Raw genomic sequence first — 24,753 nt, 5'->3', positions numbered from 1 at the left:
TGCGAAAATTTGTAGCTAACATTCTTGCAATGTTTGCAAACACTTGTCTGTGAGCAGTTCTTTTCCATAATGAAAGCTACAAAAAACACCTCACCGTTCGAGATTATCTGATCGAAATTTGTCATCAGTGATAAAAGTGTCAATGGCAAACAAACTTCAATCTGACATTAATAAACTTGTATCCCAGAAAAGATGTCAAGCACCAGGACAACGAAAATAATGCGTAATTATAGTAATTTTTGATATACGAAATTCAACTACAAATTTAGCTAGGGACTGATATTCAATTAATTATTGTATCCTATTATATTGTTTCTAATTTGCATAAAAATAGAAGGTTATGTTTTCATAGTAAGTTTTTTATGTGACCCATACACCTTAATGAGTTTGATATGCCTGATTTAACAGTAAACCACAAAGTTATGACTACAAATAAATGATGATATGGGGGTATAAAGCCGCTGTATTATCATTTAAAATTTTGATAACAAGAGTTGTGGCAACCATCGTTTAATACTAAAAAAAATACTGATAAAGTGCTATGGTCTGTTTATGCAAAGTTCCATTTATTTACAAAATAAAGATCATTGAGTACAATTCTAGAAGTAGCAAGTATGCTTTATATTCAATCCCAGTTGCTGATTCTGTCCAGTGTTCCATGCTCAGTGTCTTGAATCCACTGGAATGGGTATAGGTTTACTGGCCATTATCTTTGCCAAGGTGCTGTTGGCTCTTTTCACTTTATAACGAAATACCCATGGCAATTCTTTGAGACTGTAAATAAATCAAAGTTAAAGTCATTTGGTAATCTAGTTGTAGAGAGGTGTGGTGCTTTTGTTGTGGGCGTAGCGTAGAACTAGCAGACTATCGGGTAGGGTTAGGGTTAGGGCGGCCTAGTCTAAATATTGTGTTCAAATGTAGGCCTAATATTGGACACATAAACTGATCTTAACCAATGTTCATTCAAAATCCAGATCACAACGAACTGACAGCTTTTACTTCCTGACTGAACCTAAAATTAGAAAAATAAACTCTCCAACAAATTTGTAAAAAATGTGGAAATGTTTCTCTGGACATTTAAACTTTACAATTGTTCCAATAAAAAGAAATAGCCTGATAGTAAATCAATTACTCCAGAGTTACCTTTATAACATAGCAAATCATGGATAATGCATTTTTAAAAAAGTTTAATCATATTTTCAGGTTGGTTGGGCCTACATCCAACTGAACATCTGTAAACACTTTTTTTTTGCGTAAGTTCATTTAAATGGAAAGAAAAAAAAACCATCAATTTAGGCCTATACACCGCGGGAACCCAGAATCTAATTACCGGTACTAAGAACAATAACAACAAAAATGTAGGCTTATGCGTAAATCTGCGCCAATGGAATAGCCCAGTTATATCACTTTTAACAGTAAGGCCTACTGCTAACTCTAAATAGACAGACATCCTGCTTAAATTAAATCAAAATTATCAGGGAACAGTACCAGGAAAAAGAAGAAGAGGCAGACAGAGAAAGCGATGGGAGGACAACATAAAAGAATGGACGGGCCTGCCATTTATAGAGGTTTTAAACAAGGCAAAAGACAGGGAGGAATGGAGAAAGACGGTCGACGAGTCTTGCTTGGTGCCCCAACAGACTAAGGGATAGGTAAAGGATATAGGGAAAAAAAAGAACACATTATTCACAAAAAATAAAGCATTTAGGGAAAAAATACATATGTTAACCTACAGGGTTAAAAAAGTACATTTATAGGTTTGACTATATCAGAGCAGATTACTAGACTAAAATTATTTTTTTTTAATCTGATTCGGAAAAGTTCCAGACCAGAAGTTCACTCAATGGTATCCCATGCACTGGTATATAGGCCTAAACGAAAAGTGCAATTAAGGAGAATTGACATTATAGGCGAATTCACCTATAACCTGCTCAGAGCATATGTTAGCTTTGTGCAATTTAGAATTTGATCATGTAAAACTCAATAGGTTTAATAACTTTTCAAAAGTTGTAACTAATATATGCAAAATACCGTTTTATTAGAGTTCACCACCTTTATAATTGTATATCTGAGCACAAACCACGCAACCAGGCAGTCATGGGCCAACGTTTAATTAATGAGTGTAATTTGGCCAACTTGATAGCACTCATCTTCACTTTGGGCCATTATGAATGACGGTAGGATAATTAAAAGTCTTTTTTTTTTCGGCCGACATAAATACAATATCAGATCAAGCATAGTTATACATTAGCCTACTAGCAGTGCGCACAGGCTATGCCTGTTGATTTGTTAGTGTTTATTATGGCTGGAACACCCCCCTCTCATTCTTTAAAAAAATTCAATCAACGGGCCACATATTAACGATCCCCCTAACATACTTTTTTAGCCCGTGAATTAATGTTTGTCACAACAAAAAATTAGTGTTTGATAAAACAGTATTTGCAAAGTGGGGTAACTAGCGTACCGGTGCAATTTTAAATTTGTACAAACTCAAAAAATTTAAGATTAATTTCTACAAAGATCAGGAACTGTATATACAAACTGGATGCTAACATTTCCGTCGACTGTACCACATGCCCACTTTTTCAATGTCAATACAATCTTTCCATCAAAGACCTAAATATATTATATCTAGACTTAACATGGAGATCTTTTAACACTAAAAAAAAAAAAAAAAAAAATAAGAGTACTCTCGTCTCATAATTATTTGGCCATATTTTGCAATTTTTTAGATAGATAATCTAGAAAGATCTAGGTAATCAATCTATTTAAATGTACATAAGATGTAGAATTGACATGAATTATTTCGATCTAGGATTTTGGAAACATTATCTCAATGGAAACTAACAGGAAATGGCTTTGTTTCATATATTTGCGTGAATATATAGTTCTGTGATTAATAGCTCATTCTAAAAAAAAAAATCCAAGAAATGAGTTTGCATTATTTCTAAACTTTGAAAACTAAAGATCATTACTTTTCTAAGACAGAAAAGATTGATTTTTCCTAGATTTGGGGCGACTTCCCTTACAGCTTGAAAAAGAGTTACGTACATAAAATATATATATATATCTGTGAATCGATCCATCGCGGATAAGAATTTGTTCTCGATTTCCATTCTAGCTATAATATTATGTCTTTGGTTTCCATTTTATAAGTAGGTATTAGACTTCTGAAGGGTATACAAAGTAAACTTACTAATTGAATGCTTAATTGTAATAGAGTTTGTTAGATACGAAAAAAAAAATCACGAAATTCATTAGGAATTTTCTTCCCAACCTTTATTTTGTCACACAACAGAGGATATCTTTAATGTTATGAATATATTTATGCAAGAGAACGAAATATGTTGGAATATATATGTTTGAATAAGCAAGGATGGAACAAAAAATATGGTCGGAATTACTAAAGGAAGAATTCAAAATGTTGCTCCAAATGTCATATTCACATATTGTTGCAGACAAAGAGAGGATTGAGCAATACCTATGAGTCCAGCAAATCTACAGAAAGTTCTGGAGGAAACCGTGCAAATCTTTAACTACATTAAAAACCGTCCTTTGAAAGCTTTACTTTTTTTCACAATTAAGTGAAAAAATGGGAAGTAGTCATTCACGGCTTCTCTTGTCATACAAATGTTCGTTGGCTATCATGAGGAAATGTTCTCAATCGATTCTTTGAACTTTGACATGAACTACAACACTTTCTTAATAATAGATTTGAGTTGAGAAAATGTTTGTATGACTGGAAATGGCTTTGTAAACTAGCGCACCTATGTTCTATGTTTCAATTACCTCAACTTATCTTTACAAGGCAATGATATTCCATTGGTTAAGCTTCAAGAGAACGCTGCCATCGCAAAACTAAACTTTTGGCATGAGATTATAACAAGTTTGGCTACTAAAATTGATGCTGACATATTCTGAAATCATGTCACAGAATTTGGAGAGTTGGCTAAAGGTCTTGAAAAACTCCTTGATTTAAACAAAAATATTGAACGGATATAAGATATACGTTTACATTAACACAACATGCTAGGAGGTTTGAGTGGTACTCAACATTGCAAAAATTATAAAAGACTATAGAAAGGGTACACTGAAAGATGAATAAAATGACGCTACATCTATCTTCATACAGTTGCAGAAACAACAATATATTGAATTTTCGATGACTACTATCCCATACAAAACAAAGGAAATGGTCACACAAGATCTTCTTTAAGCCGATGATTGTGCCCTACTGGCAACAACAATATATTGAATTTTCGATGACTACTATCCCATACAAAACAAAGGAAATGGTCACACAAGATCTTCTTTAAGCCGATGATTGTGCCCTACTGGCTCACAATGAACATGATCTCCAGCTCGCGGTCCAAGAATTTGCATACGCTGCCGCCTCTTTTCATTTATCTATAAACTTCGGGAAAACAGAAAACATGTTCCAGAAGTCACCCAATAAAACCTACTCAGCCCCAAAGATCATCGTAAATGGACACCCCCTTAACGTGGTAGACCACCTCACATATATGGGAAGCATTTCCAAAAGATGCATCCCTTTTTTGGGAAGTTGATAACAGTCTGGCCAGGGCCAGTAGTGCCTTTTGCCGAAGACAGACGTAGTCAGCGAAAAGAAAATATAAATCGAGCTGAGGTTGCGTAGTCATGGAAAATACCGCATTCCTCATTAATCTTCGGACTCGAAGACAAGCTTTATTATTAGGATTGTTTTTTTTTTATTTAATCTAAAAGGAAGCGGAAATGACGTTGGGTATTTAAAAATAGGTTGACTAAGGGGAAAAGGAAAACAATTGCATAAAAATACGGAATTCGTGTGTTATTTCCCTCTATGTTTTATATATAGGTTGCGATCTTTTGGGAAAAAAAAACGAAAATAATATAAAAAGGTTTGATAGAAAGCTTGTGGTTTTACGCGAATTGCGGTGGTCTTTCTGCGAATCTGTCAAAACCGGTTCTCATTGAGCGCATCGGAAGTAAAAAGAACCTGTGTACGAAATTTTATGCGAATCCATACGTCAGTTTAAGAGATCTCATGATCAATCAGTCAGTTAGTGAGTGGTAAATTCTACTTTCGTATATAAAAAAACAAAAACTAACAACTTAGAATTAACTGAAGAAAAGTGATTGCCTTTCTTAAAGATTTTATTTATTGTTCAATAGATTTTTGTTGATTAAACAAAATTGCTTCTCCCACATACCAATACCGCTTTATTGACTTATAAAAATGGATTTATTATATTTACAAAACATTAGCAACAGTGATTAAATAATGGAAAGGCTAAACGAATATAATTGTGTACACTCACTGGACAACCGAGTCTGCATGGTGACGTGAAATATTATACTCATCTTTAATCTTCAGAATCAAAGACAATGTCTTATTAAAATAATGCGACTAAAGAATGTATCAGTCTCCAATACAATGAATGACAGTACAATGTTTTAAGAGCTCTAAGACATGAGAGTACTACTATAAAATTTACTTGCCTTCTTACAGTGACTCTCTGAGGCTTTGGCAGTAGCGTAAGATCATTCGTATCAGTGTCCGTTAAAATTTCAGGGTTGTGGATATGGTCTGTAGGCTGTATTACGTCAGGGAAAGCATATAGACCTAAATATTAAAATAATAATAATCATATCTTATCTTATCTTATATAATACAGACGTTACTTCAAAAAAGAAGATGATTACGTCCTACGCGTCATGCATTTAGTCATGCATATTAACCAATGACTTAAATTCTGCCAAGTCACTGGTTTTCCTGGCTAGCTCAGGCATCAACATTTTGATTTACTTACAGAAGTATGAAAGGAAAATAAGAGAAAGATATAAAAAGAAATATGGTGATGCTATAATTTAAGTGGAGAAAATTATTAACAGCCAACGTTTATCTCATTACTGTGTGCAATGTATGTATAAATGCTATATTTATATGTAGGCCCCAAAAATATTATCTTATATATTTCTTTGATATTATACGCTGCTTGACCCGTATAATAATATTAATAATAATAATATTATAGGCACTGGCGGATCCAGAAGGGACGGTAGGGGCGATCGCTCTCCACGCCTCGAGCGACCCCCACCCCACAAAATTAGTGTACATAATTATTAATTTTTCTTTAAAATATGTACTAATTATTTATATTTTAACAAATCTATATATTATTTGCCCCCCCCCCTGGTGTGTGTGTGGGGGGGGGAGGCGATTGAATCTACCGCCCCCAAACCACAACCCTTCGGGTGGGGGGACGGTTTAATTTAATATGAATTTGATAATAAAATTTTTCATATATATAATTTTATTATCTGGCTCTCCCCCCCCCCCCAATGGTACTTTTGCCGATTCTGTGGGGTAGGGATGATGGGATCTACCGCCTTCCCCGGCCGGACCTAAACATTCAGGCTGGGGGGGGGGCGATTTTATTTTTGTGCAGAAATCATAGTATGTGAACAATATTATTTAAATATCTATCTTATTTTATATAATACAGACGTATTCAAAAAAGAAGATGATTACGTCCTACGCGTCATGCATTTAGTCATGCATATTAACCAATGACTTAAACTCTGCCAAGTCACTGGTTTTCCTGGCTAGCTCAGGCAACCCATTCCATGCTCTAAGAAGGGAAGAAGGAGTATTTGTACAAATTTGTCCTAGCATATGGGACGAGGAATGTGCCTTTATCTTTGTGTCTTTCAGAGTATTTTATTAAATTCTGTTTTTGTATTTGAAGATTATGGTTCAGTGTCTTATGTATAATTGCTACTTTACTTTTGAGTCTTCTGTCCTGAAGGCTTTCTAAATTTAGTGATTTTACTAAAGGTGTTAATCTAGTCAAATGTGAAGATTCGTTTGTTATGAATCTCACTGCTCTATTTTGTGAGTTTTTCTTGAGTTGAGGGGTCCCAAACGGAGGATGCATATTCTATTATTGGCCTAACCAAGGTTAAATAACATTTTAGTTTTATGTTCTTATTTGATTTATAGAAATTTCTTTTAATAAATCCTAATGCTTTGTTTAATTTTTTATAGTTTCATCAATATGTGGATTCCATGACAGTTTTTCATTTATTATAACACCTAGGTATTTTGCGTTTTTAGTCTGTGTTACTGGTTTGCCATGAATAAGATAAGTGAATTAATTTGTTTTAGTTTTTTTTGTTACTCTTAACAACTGACATTTTTCTGGGTGGAAAGACATGCTCCAATTTGATTCCCATTTCTGTAATTCATCTAATTCTCTTTGTAAAATATCTGTGTCTTGTGTTGTTTTTATTGTTCTATATATTATGCAATCGTCTGCAAATAATCTGACTTTTGTTCCTGAAGTAATGCAATTTGGTAAATCATTTATGTAAATTAAAAATAGTAGTGGACCCAAGACTGTTCCTTGAGGTACACCTGAGTTTACTGTTATCGGTGTTGATTTAGAGCCATTTATTATTACAGTTTGTTCTCTCCCTATCAGAAAATCTTTAATCCACTGATGCAGTGGACCATTAATGCCGAAATATTTTAATTTTTTAAGCAAACTATGTTGGTGAACTTTGTCAAAAGCCTTAGAAAAATCTAGTAAGAGAGCATCTATTTGTTCGCTATTATCTAAACCTTTTGAAAAATCATCAATTAGTCCTATTAGTTGTGTTTCACATGATCTATATTTTCTAAAGCCATGTTGGTATGCTGTGAGGACATTATGTTTGTCTAAGTGGTTTATGATGTTGCTACATATTATGTGTTCTAGGATTTTACATGTGATGCTGGTAAGTGATACTGGTCTGTAGTTTCCTGTGTCAGATTTTTCTCCTTTTTTTAAATAGGGGGATGACATTAGCTTCTTTCCAGTCCTTTGGTACTCTGCCCTGGTTAAGCGAAGCCTGAAAGAGAATTTTGAACACTGGGGCTAGCTCATTGCTTAGTTCTTTGAGTAATCTAGCTGGAATACCATCAGGTCCAGACGCTTTATTTGGTTTGGTGTTGGCTAATAGTTTTTGGATTCCATTTTCTTGTACTACTATTATATCTTCTATGTTGTCTACTTGGTTCAAATTCAGTAATATATCTTTGTCTCATGGGGCTGAGAATGCTGATGCAAAGTATTTGTTTAGGATGTTTGCTTTAGTTTCATTATCATTATGTATTATGTTATGTTCATCTTTTAATGGCGCTATGCCTGTTGTTTCCATTTTCTTAGACTTAATGTATGACCATAGGTTTTTGTTGTTATCTTTAGATATTACATTGTTTATGTATTCACTTTGCAGCTGTCTGCTTACTTTTTGGGTTAAGTGTTTAATTTTTAGATACTTTTTGTAAACTCTTTCTGCCTTAGTTTCTTTAAATTTTCTATATAGGTTTTCCTTCTGTTTGCAAAGCTTCTTTAGTCTATTATTAAACCAGCATTTATTTATTTTGTTTGGTGTGTATTTAGTTGGTATTTGATTTTCTATAATGCTTTTAAGATGGTTTTTAATGAAATTCCAGAGGTCATCGACTGGTTGGTTAATGTCTTTTTCTAATAAGAATGTTTGTTGAAAGTTTAATGCAGCTTGGTGTAGTTGTGTTAGGTTACATTTATTCCAGAGTAAGATTTTTCTTTTGGGTTTTATATTGGCTACTGCTTTTATCTGACTGTGTATTTTTATGATCTCATGGTCTGATAGACCAGGGATAATATCATAATCAACTACTAATCCAGGTCTGTTGGTTAAGAAGAGATCTAATGTGTTGTTTAATCTAGTTGGCTTTTTAATGATTTGATCTAAACTTAGGTTGTGTAAAGTTTCTATGAAAAGCTCATTTATGTCCTTAAGGTTTTGGTGTTTATCTATGGTTAGTGTTTTCCAATTTATATCAGGTAGGTTGAAATCACCCAAATCCAAAAAAACTGCATTTGTATTTGTCTCTGTAAGTGTAGTAATCTGATTACATAGTTCCTGCATGTATCCTAAACTAGAATTTGGTGGTCTGTAAATGCTGCCTATTTTTAGGGATGTTGAGGTGGTATTAATTTTACAAAATGTTGATTCTATATTTTTTGAGTTAGGTAAGGTAATTTCTTCTGCTATAAGAGTGTTTTTTATTGCTAAAAGAACTCCTCCATGATTATCAGCCCTATCTTTTCTAAAAATTTCATAATTACTATTGAAAATTTCTGTATTATAAATTTCAGGATGTAGCCAAGTTTCTGTTCCTTCAATTATGTCTGGTTTCTCACATTCTAATAAAATTTCTAAGTCTGCTTTGTTTCTAATACTTTGCAAATCATATAGGCCTACTCTTGAGCGAGCAATTCTTGTATATATATTTATATATATATAAATTTTATTTCGAAAACGGCTCTAACGATTTTCTTTAAAATTTCAAGGTTTGCGCATATTATTAAGAAAAAAATCTCAACTCATTGGCCACATCGGGAAAACTCGAGGTTGACCGTTATATCGGTTTGAAAATGTCTCATTATCGAAAAATTAATTTTGGCTATAATGTTTTATGAATGAAAATTTTCCATGACGTGAAACGGGAAAAACGCTGTTTACGTCACTAGGCAAGAACGAGTTTTAAAGAATCAATAGACCTAATTAAACATGTGCGCACCATCTTATTGTAGATTGATTTATTATAGAACTATGAAAGAAAAGTAATGAAATTAAATGTGCCTATGTATGATTAGTTATTGTGTTTTAAGTGCTTAACAATTTGTTTACACTTTAATTTTGGCATGCGTTCGAATGAGATTCGTCTCCCGTACAGGATACTGCTCTGTCCAGCGTAACTGTCGGACTTAAAGAATTCCCTCTATACAAAAGCCGTGGATACACATTTTAAACCAAAAGAAAATCTGCTGCCGAGGACAGAGGCAGACGCGAAAAGAAATTCTTAAGCGACCACCGGCAGACAATGGTTATGTTTGCCCTGGATGTGGCAAAATATGTAGGTCACAGCTGGGGCTTCGTAGCCTGTTTTACCCTATAACGTAGATATTTGCGTCACTTGATTTTCGTATTAAAGCCATAATTAATATACTAATTCCATCATGGGCGTAGCCAGGATTTTTTTTCGGTGTGGGGGCGGGTTGGGTTGGGGGGGGGAGGAAAATTCCCCCGCCCCCACCCGCGAATAAAATTATCTGTATGTATGTATGTGTGTGTGTGTGTACATAATCTTTATTACATTCTGATCCTTCATTCTTTTGGAACACGTTTATTGAACCCGAGAATAGGTTCTTCCTGTAGTTTGTGGAAAAATTATCGACTCCCAGCCATTGCTAGCAATAGGGTCTGGGGGGGGCGCTAGGAGCACCCCCCATAGCGGGGCGGAGCCCCGCCGCCAAAAGCACTATTTTTGGTATTAAATGCCAACAAAATGCATATTCTGAGGTATCTACAGTGCATTTTCCTGCTATTAAAAAGTCTTATTTCAAAAACCTAGCGTGCTTTTCTTACTGACTTAGACCCTCCCGCGCCGTTCGGCGCATTTGCGGTCAAGCTGTTTCCACAAAAATCTGTCACTGGTAATGTCTGAATCCTCTTCCCACCTGCTCTGAGGACCTCCATGAATATGTGGCGCCAAGTTGTACTAGGATGTCATCCCTGGATGTGGCAAAATATGTAGGTCACAGCTGGGGCTTCGTAGCCTGTTTTACCCTATAACGTAGATATTTGCGTCACTTGATTTTCGTATTAAAGCCATAATTAATATACTAATTCCATCATGGGCGTAGCCAGGATTTTTTTTCGGTGTGGGGGCGGGTTGGGTTGGGGGGGGGAGGAAAATTCCCCCGCCCCCACCCGCGAATAAAATTATCTGTATGTATGTATGTGTGTGTGTGTGTACATAATCTTTATTACATTCTGATCCTTCATTCTTTTGGAACACGTTTATTGAACCCGAGAATAGGTTCTTCCTGTAGTTTGTGGAAAAATTATCGACTCCCAGCCATTGCTAGCAATAGGGTCTGGGGGGGGCGCTAGGAGCACCCCCCATAGCGGGGCGGAGCCCCGCCGCCAAAAGCACTATTTTTGGTATTAAATGCCAACAAAATGCATATTCTGAGGTATCTACAGTGCATTTTCCTGCTATTAAAAAGTCTTATTTCAAAAACCTAGCGTGCTTTTCTTACTGACTTAGACCCTCCCGCGCCGTTCGGCGCATTTGCGGTCAAGCTGTTTCCACAAAAATCTGTCACTGGTAATGTCTGAATCCTCTTCCCACCTGCTCTGAGGACCTCCATGAATATGTGGCGCCAAGTTGTACTAGGATGTCATCCCATTTGTTATTATGCGTCATTCATTTTGTCGGAGAACATGTCCCGCAAACCTCATGCGACGCTCTGTCACAATCTTACTAAAGGGTCGACTTCCAGTTCGGCATAGGATTTCCTTGATTTAGACCCGATCTCTATAACTGACTCCTAAAATTTGTCTTAGCCATCTTTGTTGAGCCACATTTAGTGTTTTTCAATTTCGGCAAATGACTATTCATTGCACTTTATTAATGGAGCCCCGCCACTGGTAGACATGTGTAACCTCTCGTGAATACACTCTTGGAATTAGGTGACTGTAGTTTGCTTTAGATTTTATATCGAAAAGGGAAGTTTTATCGTCAAAATCATCTGCTGGGGGTTTTAAACTAAAAATCTCTGGACTTTGTTGGGTTTTTTAAAATTCAAAATCCCATTTAGCTACGATCATAAAATTTGGTAACTGTAGTTTGCTTTAGAATAATATTGAAGATAGAGGTTTTCCACCTCAAAACGCACTGTAGGGGGATTTTAAACTCAAAACCATCTGGAGGAGAGGAGTTTAAACTCAAAATCCCCAATTGGCTTGGCTAGGCTGAAATAATTTTAGTGTGTAATTTGCTTTTTTTATATTGAAGATGTACTTTTTAGCTCCAAACTCCACTGAAGGGGAGTTTAAACTTAAACCCCTTTTGGCAAAGCTCATAGTATTTTGAGTGCGTAATTTGCTTTTTTTTTACATTGAAGATGTATTTTTTAGCTTCAAATCCCGCTTGCGGGGGGTTTAATCTCAAAAACCCTTTGGCTACGTTCCTAGATTTTAGATTTAGATTTTTTTTTTATTGAAGATGTATTTTTTGCTTCAAACTCCACTGGAGGGGAGAGTAAACTTAAAACTGAGTCAAAACTTATTTAGCTACTCTCATAACATTTTGAGTGCATAATTTGCTTTTTTTTCATATTGAAGAGGGGGTTATCGTAAATTTTGGAGGTGGTTTTAAAATCAAAATCTTCCTGAACTGTGCTCTTGGAATTTGGGGATAGTCGTTTGCATTTTCTTTTTGTTTTATTTTATAGAAGAGGGGGATTTAACTGCAAAACCCCCCTGGTAGGGGGTTTTAAACTCAAAACCCCCCTGTAGGGGTTTTAAACTCAAACCCCCCTGTTAGGGGGTTTTAAACTCAAAACCCCCTGGTAGGGGTTTAAAAATCAAAACTCCATTGGCTGCGCTGGTGCAAGTGATGGTTTAGTATTAAAATCTCACCTAAAATAAACAAAATCAAAGCAAAAAATCAGTCACAAAAGTTCGTCTCCCCCCCCCCCCCGTGGGGGGATTTCATTTCGGGGGTGGGGGGGTTTGAACCCCAAACCCCCCCCCCTGGCTACGCCCATGAATTCCATACTTAAATGTCTGAACGTAACCATCTGAGAAGTTACACTGCAAAGACTTTCTTCCAAGCCAATAATAGTAGGCCTACAATAGTTTTACGCAAAAAATGGATTGTAAAACTATAAGACGGACGTGAGCTGTTAATTGCCATGTTCAATTACATTTAGAACTAACAGAACACTAAAGCAACTCTTCAGATTAGTAGTCTTTATCTGATCGTTCATTTTCGTAATTACAAAAATATTCCCTAAATGACTTCGGGCATATAACCTTTCTTAGGAAATTATTTAACCGAGCGAGGCTCGGCCACCTGATATTTTATTACTAAGGTTTTAAGGTATTTTGGTAATACTTCTTTAGTAGGTTTGTTTAGTGAGGCTGTTGTATTAATCTTAGTAGATTTAGGTTTAACAGGAGTGGATCTGGCTAGTGGTTGGTGAGTTTGGTTTGGGATGGTGTTTAGGATGTTGTATGGGTTAGAAGTGTCCACATCAAAGGAATCAAACAGTCTAGATGTAAACTGAGGTAACCCACACGGTACACAGTGCCATGATGCGTCTTTGTTGCCTAAGGCATAATACACAGGTGTGTTCATATGGAGACATGATGCATGGTACCATTCATCGCAGGTGTCACATTGAATGGCTTTCTGTTTCATGGTGCATACTTTTTTGCAGATGTTGCATCTATCTTTAGATCTAGGCTCTGGATTTGACTCTACATCTCCTGCTATTAATATTAACAGTGATAGGTATTTATTTCTGCTGTGTCTGATTGAGAACTTCCATTTGTGATGGGTAATCTTCTTTAGTGTTATGGATGTGTATGTTAGGTTATTTTTGAAGTTGCATTGATCTAAAGTGTGATGATTGATTATGACTGTTGTTTCCTTTTTAATTTTAGTGTTGACTAAGGTAGATCTAGTTCTGTGTATTTAGTAATTATTCGGATAAATAGCCAGAGCAATTTCATGATGACTGTTTTTGATTTTAGTTTTTTAAGGTCTAGTCTAAATCTAGTTGAAGGTTTACAATGCCTAAGTTAAGTCTAAGTCTAAAGTGAAAGCTAATTTACAATGACAATGAAATCAAATCAAATGGTTTATTCAAAATATAGACCTAGACTAGATCTAAGTCAATATTGACGTGTATAACTAACTATATAGAATATTACTATTAGTTATTTTTAGTAGTATTAGTAGATGATTAGTAGATCTAAAGCCTTAATTAAAGTCTAAGTCTAACACTAGACTGACTAGATCTAAAATCTAAGGATATAATAATACATATAGACTAGATCTAAATAATATTAAATATATCTAATTAAATCTAATTATAAGCATAATAAGGATTAGTGAGACAAAATAGTCCTAAACTAAGAGTTGTTAATTTGAATTAATTAGTGGAAATAATGCTGAATTAAGCGAAAGCTGAGCTTATTTCTGTTTCACCAGATCAGGAATTCTCAGCACAGTCACAACAAATGTCATCTTCTTTATCAAGTCTACTTCTGTATTTAGACTAGATGACTAAGGCTATATCTATATATGTCATTTGTTAATATTTAACCCATTAGTATATTATGTCGAGCTGACGTTACCAGATTAGACCGTTAGGGTGGCGGTATACGCATTCGCCTTCCCTCCAGACTGGCCCTTCATTAAAACGGGGGAGGTGGGCGTATAATTGTCCAAAACAAAGTTATATATGTTATATTTTAACTTCTTATATCAAGCACCCCCACAAACACACAGATGTCATATCGTCATTAGTAATAAATAGATATAAAACAAAGAGAGGACTCAGAGGACCTATATCAAATTATTCGTTTAGGTCTACATTCTACCACGCCTTCCCTTTTCATCAGAAAGCATGACATTTCAAACAGGATAGTCCAAATATGACAACAGTTTTTATGAAATTCCTCAAGTTCAAAAAAATCTTTATTCTTGGGCATGAATATTTACTATTATTTGTACAAAAACTTTGTTTTAGAAAATTTAGAATTTATACGAAACTTGTGTCCGCCAAACCAATTTTACCCGTTCTGCGCGCCTTATCATAATTAAATGTCCCCAGAGCATTTCCCCATCGTTCTGTACTTTCTGTTTACGTCTTATGCTGACCAAAAAAAAAAAAAACAAGTGCGAGATAATAAAAATGTCAACATCTTAAAATAAATATCCCATACTTATGCTATATGTGCATAATTGTCACACTTCAGTATCAGACCTTACCTATACCTTATTCTATTTCACTTATTCTATTTCACCTGCCCCTACTAATAAGATTGATAGTTCACTGTAGACGTCATGAGATAGCGTTTGAGCATGTAAGAATGCCAGAAAACTCTTGATATATATATATATATATATATAATGGATGAGTGTGTGTGTGTTTATTCTTGAGGTTAGGGTTAAAACATGGGGTTTGGGTTGGGGAAAATCGCCTCCCACTCTAAAGTGCTGGATTCGCTAGTGATTATAGGCTTGAGTTATGTAGATCTGGATGTCATCTCACGTATGGTAGATAGTTCAACTTACGGTATAATTTTTCATCAATTCTATCTTGATACACTTTTTGTGCGTTCAAGTGTTTCTCATAGGCGGAGACTGATGTCGGTGAAGAAGTCAATCGATTCAAACCATTTGTTGCTGATTTCGAATTGTGTTTGTTTGCATTAGATATTCGTGTTTGTGAGTTGAACTGTGCTTGTCCCCTGTGCACATCTGATGGTGAAATCTGGGACATAACAATTAATAAATCTCAGTTATTTTGACCTACTTAATGAAATGATTTTGTAAAACTTTAAAAAAAACAGACAACAATTATTATTGTTTAAGGTCCAATCTGAAAGGAAGACAATTCAATCAAAAATCAGTTGTTGTTTTTTGATTATATTAACTAGAATTTAGGCTATATATATATATGCTATATAAGTATAGAGGTATATCTATGTATAGATATACATTATTAGCTTGGCACCATGTAGTCTTTCTTCATCATTACTCATTTTTGTGTTCTCTTGTCAAACTGTCGTTCCAGTTGTAGATTCGACAAACTCAAATGAAGTTTTTCTTCAAACCCACCCCTCCTACTATGGAACAGAGCCACCGTCATACATACTGTAACGAAAAAAAAGTCACACCTGAATGGAATAAATGAACTGGATTAGTGTACATTGTCACCCTTCACTGATTCCGTTACAAGAAGCAGTCTTCATTCTGACATGCCTTAATAATCTAGGTCTAGCCGCATTCTTGTATGGCCGTTCTTTTCTTTCCAGTTGCTTACAACATTCTTAATTATAATTAATGACTACATACTATTATTGATTTCCAATATTGGAATATCAGACAGTTAGACAGGATATGGATTTAATAGTTATAAATATTTTACACATCTACTTATACTGAATAAGGCTATTTATTATAAAGAAATGCTTGCAATAGACATTCCATTTGAGTTACCTTATCTCTACTATATAAAATTCCTTGGCCCTGATGACTGACTATTATATATCATCGCTAATTCTCCCACTTTTCGTGGAAGATAAAGTATGAACAATTAACCTGTTATTACTTAATTTAAGCCTAGAACAACTAAAGATCGAAATCGCATCGGTTAAATTTAACCCAAAACTTTTTTAGAAATTTCAGCCCAATATCTTTTTAAAGACGACAAAATTATAATTCCTTCCAATGTAAGCACTATGAACACTATTTTGGTGCGCAACTTTCTTTCGTTCCAGATTTTGTTTTGTTTTGTGGGTGGACGCAGTTCTCGAAAACGGCTCTAACGATTTTCCAAAAATGTGAAAGCTGATAGCTATTTTGGCCACACTGGGAAACTCTAGTTTGACCGTTATATGTTTTCAAAGTATAAAACAAAAAAAATCTTTATCTTGAACATAATATGTCTTCGGGTACATCCGCATCTAGCTCCTATTTAGTAAAAAGGTTAATAATGAATAGACACTATGGAACAATTTGCGCACCGACATTAAGAGTAAAATATTCGCTCTTACTAAACAGTCATCATTTTCAATAAGAAATACTTATCTTTTTTTTTTAAATATTTTTAAAAATATTTTAATTGTTTCTACAAAGAACTAGATCTTAAATCTAATACTCCTAAACCTCTAGATTCTAGATAATTGTCTGACTAAATGTGAAGGATCAGTGTTGATTATCCAATTTTTTGTTTAGAAAGACAACAAAACATCTGTATGAAAACGTGTGTGTGGAGAAAATCTCTACAATTTGAGATGTAGACTGTAGTCAATTGGGATTGAGGAATTTTGGAGGATGGCAAAAACGTTATGCGATGTTATTGTAGGCCTAATGCTGGCTGAATATACCAGGGGTAAAAGTGTGTTGTTGGCGGGGGTGCTATTCATTTAAATGTAGTGTGTGTGTGTGGGGGGGGGGGAGTGTTATGATGCAAGCAGGCCAGAGGGCTACAACTAATGGGCCTAAGGAGTGTTTGTGCATACTATATATTAGGGGGTTTCAACCGCAGCGCAGCATGGCATCTGCTCTTGATATCCTAAAAAAGGTCTACACATCCCTTTGTGTGGACCTAGTGTCTTAGTATCGTTCACTTTCAGTCCTAAGCTCAACTGTGTTTATGTTTAGGATCTTGCAATTGAAATTACTATAAATTTGTGATTCTTCTGAATTAAAACACTTGGCTTACGAATTTTAAGTCCTATAGTTCCCAAGTTCCCAATTACATCCCCCTGTTGACATTAGGAGTTTTAAAATTCTTTTTAGTTAGATATGTTCTCTATGGCCCTATCACAAAGTCCTCAGGGCTCGCAAAGACCATTCTTCATGAAACAGTGTCAGGAAAAAGAAGAAGAGGCAGACAAAGAAAGCAATGGGAAGACAACATCAAAGAATGGACGCGGACTTTCATTTCAAGAGATTCTATCCAAAGCAAAAGCCAGAGAGGAATGGAGAAAGACGATCAACAAATCTTATGTAGTGCCCCAACGGTCCAAGAGACTAAGGGATATGTAAGGGGGAAGATATATCTGAGCCTGGTCAGGTGTAAATACGGTATAATAGCTTATATTTGGCTTGAAAAGTGGAGAGAATGCCTATTCTTACCTTTTCTCTGTTTGTAGATTTGCCAGTAAAGTCACAACTGGCCACCTTTATCACCTTGTGGTAATGGTCATTGGACATTCTGATTGGAGACATGGGAAACTTTCGGAGCGTTGATCGATGAGGGCGACCACTTAAACAGGAGCCTAGTTCTACCACTTTGGCTCTGGTAGTCTGACGAGATTTACTGGACTCGGCCTTTAACCCTTGATCTCGAACTTTGAATCTTTGGTTCCAGTGATCCGCGATGTCGGGTGTGGGGCAAGGAGGGACGCTGCGGTACATGATCAGGCACTTATGAAATCTGTAATACAATTTTGAGAATTATTGCGAAGTTATATATACCTATCGAAATAAAGTATACAAAGAAGTTTTTTAGATAATTCTTAAAGTATTTTTAAAAGATTAATGTCACATAAAAAGTTAATTAGCTTTTTTAATGCCTATTAAGGAAAAGAGAAGAGAGAATGCTAGAATATGCCATTATAGTTGATGTGCCATGCATTTATGTACATGTCATACTGAAACCATTTTCTACAGCTGAGTTTCTCAAACTATATGGCGCGCTTCCGACCGGGGAGGGGAAGGCGTGCTGATGATGGGTGGGTGCAAACGAGATTTTTTTTCTATACAAAAGTTATTATGCTGTATTTGCGTTGTAGCTAGTAATCCATGTTTGAGTAGCATTTTTAATTAAGATTTTTTTTTACCGATGTTTGTAGAACAAAATTATGACGTCGTTTCACATAAGTATGACAATTTCATAGTCTTTTCGCTAGAGGCGTAGGTAACACTATCAATTAAAACATTCTTTTGAATATGTCTTCGCCAATACGATTCTAGAGTTTATCCATTTCATTCTTCGGAGCAGTCCAACTTGTCCCATCGTTTGGTTGACGTCCTTACGTGGACAAAACAGGCCCGCAACATGACGTCTTTGCTTAACTCGAGGATGATCTTCTGATGCTCCAACTCTTTACAAATGTAGGTCTACGTCTTCAAATGTTTCTCATACTTACGTAGTGGACTCACCTTTTCTTCATTTAGCCTGCTATTATCTGACCTGCTTTCTATTTACTAGGAGAAACCCAGAATGCAGAAAAAACTTCATCGGACCCCAATGTGGAACGCCATAAGCTCCCTCAAACCCCAAGCTGGATAAAGGGAAGCGGACATATAATATGGAGAAGATCGGTAGACAAAGACGGCAGGATAGACATAAACCCAGTTGAGGGGAATTACCCAGGAACAGAGTTCGATGTCTATATGCTGTTGCTGCCCCTTATGCTGCAGTGGGAGTTAAAAGGATTAAGTCAAGTCACATACACATGGGGAGAGGGCGTCATTAGTAAAAAGTTTGAATCTAAATTAAGAGTGGTGTGTAAGCTAAGCATCTAGCTATCTCGCTATAGTGTTACCACGAACATATAAAGAGCACATATCATAAACAAACAAGATCTTTTATTTTAGACAACTTACCTGTAGGGCTATGATCAATACGTTATGCGATTAATTTAATTAAAGGGAGAAGACTGCAACGCACAATATTAATAACATTGTTGTCCATTGTTATCCTTTAACGTAAGACTTCATTCAAAAATCGATTGATATCAAAGACAGTTGAATGTAATAATTCCAATTAGTCTAAATAAGATTATACATTAATCTTTATAACAAAATCATAAAGAGTAGATACAACCTTGGACTAATCAAACTTAGACCACACAGACACTTAAACACACGCACACATGTATGCTTATATTTGGCTTCATTTAATGGCGCCGTGTCACTTGGCGTGTACACTGTATAGCCGTCAGCTGTTTGACACCCTGGCAGTTACCATTGTCTCTCTTTCCCCTCGCGTCCTACTTTCCTAGCCTCCACTTTTTTTTTTTTTGAATTAGATCTAGATCTATTCATATATCTCGTAGACTTAAGTAGGCGCCTGTCGCTAACTGTATCAATAGAGTTGCTTTGCTCCGACTCCAAGCTTGGCAGAAACTGTTTGGGATGGAATTCAAAATAGCAGAATTTCTTTTTAGAATCCCTCTTAAATTAGCTTGCACATTCCTCATGGTTTGAGGAATCAACAAAAACCTGTACACTAATCTCGAAAACGGCTCTAACTATTTTTAAATAGAAATTTGACACTTCTCGTTTGACTTTGGATTTAAGTAAATACTGACCGTTGTAATTTTTTAAAATAGAAAAATAAATTTGGTCTGGACATCTAGGCATATATCTTGAAGACGTCAGTGGAAATTCCCGCTTATATTCACTAAAAAGTTAAATAAACAAGATTACAAAGAGAGTTTGTGTTATTATACAAACTGAAATGCGGCCCCTATCGAATTCACCAATGGACTAGGAGTATTCAAGCCATAGTCTTGTTTTGATCGTTTGAAGTAATAAAATTTTGAAAATCATTTGGCGTTATTTTTCACTTAAAAGCAAACAGGACAACACGTCTTCATAGATAAGACTCTTATAATTCTTCTAGAATATGGATTTGAAATAGAGCTTCCTTAACAGTAGAGGTGCGTTATCTGATCACCTATGAACAGCATGGAAACCTCTCAGATACGTACCTCTCCCCAACAATTTCGCTAAATATATTGGAGTAGACGGGTTAGGAAATTAAAAAAAAAAAAAATAACCCTCACCACTAACCGGTTTCCCATGTGGGCCCCTAACTCAGCCCGGACCTTTGCTGGCTGGGTTTAGACTTACACTAGATCTAGATTTCTAGACTGGATCTAGATATAGACTGTTCTAGACTATATTATAACTTTTTTTTTATTATTTCCAAAAGATGTTTTAAATGTCGAGTGAACAAATTGTGATTTCATATGCATGATCAAATCTGAAGTCTGTAGTGTTGGGATAAGATTAATGTCAAAAAATTTACAATAGTAATTTACAAGAAGTAACATGGCCTGACCTGCTCGTGTGGCTTAGATAGGCCTACTAATCCCGGCGAAACTGCTCTTACTAACAGGTGAAGGGGTGGATATCTGGCGCAACAAAACCGTAGCTTCGGGCAGATGAAGCTCGTCAGCCTAGCAAGGCAATTCATCTAGAAGAGGGGCACTCTGACTTTAAACCCCGGCTGCCTTATGGTTACTCCATAGATGCAAGCAACAGAGCCCCGTTTTGCCTGCAAGGGGGTGTCGGCAATCCCAAAAAACCTGCAAGCATGATGCCTCTTATACTTCTCAACATAAATATATATATATAAATATATAATATACTAGACATATGTTACCCGCGACCCGCGGGTCTTTATTTGCGCATTACTGTCGATATAGTCACTGAGAGTGTTTGTAAACAATTAAACGAAATAATAATGTAATAAGTAAAGCGAATGTGTCAATGTAAAAATAGTGTGAATGAAGCTATCAGATCAAAATAGCTAATAGGGGAAAATCCATTTTTTTTTTAAATTAAAACATTTGCTTTTGAATAATCTAGTGGATTGGATTTAGATGTATGTTAAACGTAGCTAATGATCCTTTCACGTTATTTCTCTTTCGCTACGAAAATAAAATTAGTTTTGCGAAAATGGTTTACCCGAAGTCGATACATTCTTATCTATTAAAAACGAAAAGAGCGATAGCTTTGTTAAATAAATGGGATTATAAAGTGAACAATTAAACGAAATAATTTTTAGTACGCGATTCATGAATGAATATAGATCTAGGCCTATCTCACCTCGGCTTCACAGCTTTCGTAAACGAATGTAGCTTTAGAAAACCAAATTTGAATGTTTATTTGATCAAAATATGAAATGAATGGACTTTAATTAATATGTGTATGTGTTAAAGTATAAAACTATCTGTGCGAAGAGAAGTTTTATCATCTTAGAGTTGAATTAGAGTTTTAGATCTAGGGATGGGATTATAAAGTAAACAATTAAACGAATTAATATTTAGTACGCGATTCATTACTGAATTGTCTAATGAAAGAATGTTCGTCAGGAAATCTGTAATCACAGATATAAGGAACTAATTAATGTAAAAAATGCTTTTGAAACACAAAATTGAAGGTTAATTTTATTATATAATGAAATCAAAGGATCTTCTTTTGTCTTTTCATGTGTCAAAGTAAAAAACTATCTGCGCAAAGTGTATTTCTTAAAATTAGATCTAGGTCTAAATCCTTTCTATCTTTTCTCATGTCAACATTGTAGACATGGCCTACATCCATAAAATACTATAGCTGTAATAGAGTCGGACAACTTTATTTTTTTTTGAGGGTCTTAAGTTTGTTTTAGGGCTACAATACATACACTACGGTCTAAGTTGGTACCCAAGGAACATTCCTGCCTAGTTTTATCAAGATTGGTCAAGCGGTTTTGATGTCTATAAGTAACATACATACATACATACATACCCCTCACATTCTACTTTATAATATAGATATATATATATATATGTCTTTAAATACAAACTATAAATTCTAAGCTTTTAAGCTTTTACTTAAATTACTATAATCTACATGTATGTTTAAACATTTCATTTTTATATATCTATATAATATGCACATGCACATATGCCTACCTACTACCACTATATTAGTATAAATCAAACTCTGTAGCACCTATGTTAAAAGATAACTCTATTTCAAATAAAAGATCTAATAGATCTAAATATTTAGGCTATTGGCTGACAGAGTAGTCAGTAGATCTTACCAAATATAGAACTAGTTAACTGGATCTTCTAACTAATAGAGTACTTAGACTGATTTTTATACTAGATATCTAGATCTAGTCCAGATGTCATTTTAATTCTATGATAATAGTAACAGAGTAAATCCATCAATTTACACTTATCTATGTCTAGGTATAATAAAGAAACTAGTAAGTATTAAGTTAATTAAGTATTATAGATCTAGACATACAATAGTCTAAGTCTAGACTTTAACTTGTCTAGAAATAGAGTGTCACTAGAGCTACTATTTAACTAGATATTAGATTTTCTCTAGATTTAGGTCTAGACTAGACCTAAATCCAAATTATATACTCTAGATTTAGACAATTTAGTTCCAGATCTTGAAGTTAGATCTATATAGGCCTACACACTAATCTAGTAATGCTAGATCATAGAAGTGAGCCCTGTCCCCCTAGCTAGAATCATCTACTAGATCTAGAGTCTTGCCTTTTTAAAAATAAGTTTTTTTTATTATTAGATCTAGATTTAATTAGATCTAGACTTTACTAGTAGAATATTATATCTGATAATAGATTATAATACTAAAGTAATAGATACGATCTACTTTTGATCTACGCTGCTTCTGCCCAGGGACTAGACCTAGTCAGGCTAATGGTAGATTGTAACTGTAAGATTCTAACTAATTATTCCAATTATCTAGATATAATAGTTAATACTCATTGAATTGATATCGATCTATCATTATCATCCACTGAGACGTCTGAGATGATCTATCAATCTATCGACTATTTAATTATACCACTGCCACTACTAGTCTAGTGCACTAGCTAGCCTGACTATGTTAAACTAGGAACGCTACACTTAATAAACAACACCAACACTCTAGTACCAGATTCATGAGTGAATTTATTTACACACTTTGTCAACACACATGACACATAACATTCCAACATTCAGTCCCTTAGTCAAGGGGAATCATTCAAGTTACACATATAAACAATGTCAACATTCATTACAATTTCTCTTTTCTTTTTCTCACCTATTCTTACTTTCAACTTTAAAGGCAAAAAAAAACAGAATCAGAAAAATGTAAGAAAATCAACCGAGAAATACAAGTACATATTATAACAAGTACATATTATATTAACAAGTATTTTTTTTTTTTTTTTTTTTACGTCACAGTTGTATAACGTAAAATAACTCAAAAAGCAAACAAGTTACAAAATCTGTTTTATTCATGGTTTTTTTTTTTTTTTTTTTTTTTTCATGGTTTTTTTTTTTTTTTTTTTTTTTCATGGTTTTTTTTTTTTTTTTTTTTTTTTTTCAAAAAATATATTATTAGAACTTCAAGACAAGTATAGTGAATAACAAATGAAATTGTAGGCATATTCACATAACTAGGAAAAATGATATATTGAAAAATAATTATAAGGCAGGGCCATTTACACAAAGATCTATTTACATTGCTAGAAATAGAAATATGGTGATTAAGGAAAAAAAATGAAATAACAGTGCTGCTTACACAAACTCATCCGGGAGTCTTCCTTCTTGCAGTATGGTCAGCAGTAGAAGTCCCGATGCGCCTCGTTTGGTCATTACATTAGCTAGTTGTGCTCTTCCAGGACACCAGCGAATTTCAATTCTTTCAGTCCTGTGCATCTCATTGATGGAAGCAATGTCAATACGCAGCCTTTTGTCTTCCACTAGCTTGGTGGTCTGCAACGCTTCAATGACACTTTTGTTGTCAATGAAAACTGTGATAGGCAACGACTGTTTCTCAAGACCACAGAGTTCTTCTATTACAGTTCTGTAAAAGATGGCAGACTCTAGGCCTTCTTGCAAGCCTAATGCCTCAGCAGCAATGGTAGATCTAACTACCCTTTTGATCTTCGAGGCTCTCCAAAAAATTGGACAGCAATGCCCGTCTTTGTCTTTAATCCATACAATATGGGCACTTGTACTTCCTGTACCACCACTAAGGTTACCCAAAGCGGCATCGCAGAACAGAAGCAGCTCCCAGTCTTCTTCAGGTTTTCCATTCAGACCTCTATACAATTGTATGGGTCTTAAGTCCTTTAGCTTTCCGATGACTTTTATTGCTCGCATTAGGTCCGTAACCAAAGCTTTGTTTAACTTTGTGCTGAGATCAACTAACTCAAAAGCCATATCAGGTCTGGAGCCTTGAACGACCCAATTTAACTGGCCAATGAGTTTTCTGTACAAAGACTGTTCTGTATCATTCAACTGCAAATCCTTTTGCAAACATCTTGCTGGGTCTAACTTTGGGCGATCAAGTTTTTCGATGTACGCTGTGTGGTCCAG

General features: G+C 35.1%; 1 protein-coding gene across 6 annotated transcripts; it reads right to left on the bottom strand.

The window, feature by feature from the left end:
* Window positions 1–544: 544 nt before the first annotated feature.
* On the bottom strand, window positions 545–23,292 carry LOC106079236 (uncharacterized). 6 transcript variants are annotated; one of them, XM_056019990.1, is made up of 6 exons: window positions 23,148–23,290; window positions 19,241–19,405; window positions 17,765–18,065; window positions 15,194–15,392; window positions 5,503–5,626; window positions 545–774 (listed from the first exon to the last, which is right to left on the bottom strand). In XM_056019990.1, exons 3-6 carry the CDS (start codon window positions 18,044–18,046, stop codon window positions 663–665), a joined length of 717 nt encoding a protein of 238 aa, XP_055875965.1. In that variant the 5' UTR covers window positions 18,047–18,065; window positions 19,241–19,405; window positions 23,148–23,290; the 3' UTR covers window positions 545–662. The 6 variants fall into 6 exon arrangements, with proteins under 6 accessions (XP_055875965.1, XP_055875964.1, XP_055875966.1 ...); XM_056019989.1 differs by lacking the exon at window positions 19,241–19,405 and having other exon boundaries at window positions 23,148–23,292; XM_056019991.1 differs by lacking the exons at window positions 19,241–19,405; window positions 23,148–23,290 and adding an exon at window positions 20,703–20,925.
* Window positions 23,293–24,753: the final 1,461 nt, after the last annotated feature.

The sequence above is a fragment of the Biomphalaria glabrata genome, chromosome 2 (genome assembly GCF_947242115.1).
Source record: "Biomphalaria glabrata chromosome 2, xgBioGlab47.1, whole genome shotgun sequence".
Taxonomy (NCBI): Eukaryota; Metazoa; Mollusca; class Gastropoda; family Planorbidae; genus Biomphalaria; species Biomphalaria glabrata.
The sequence above is the reverse complement of the archived record's forward strand: the minus strand, read 5'-3'. Positions and strand labels throughout refer to the sequence as shown.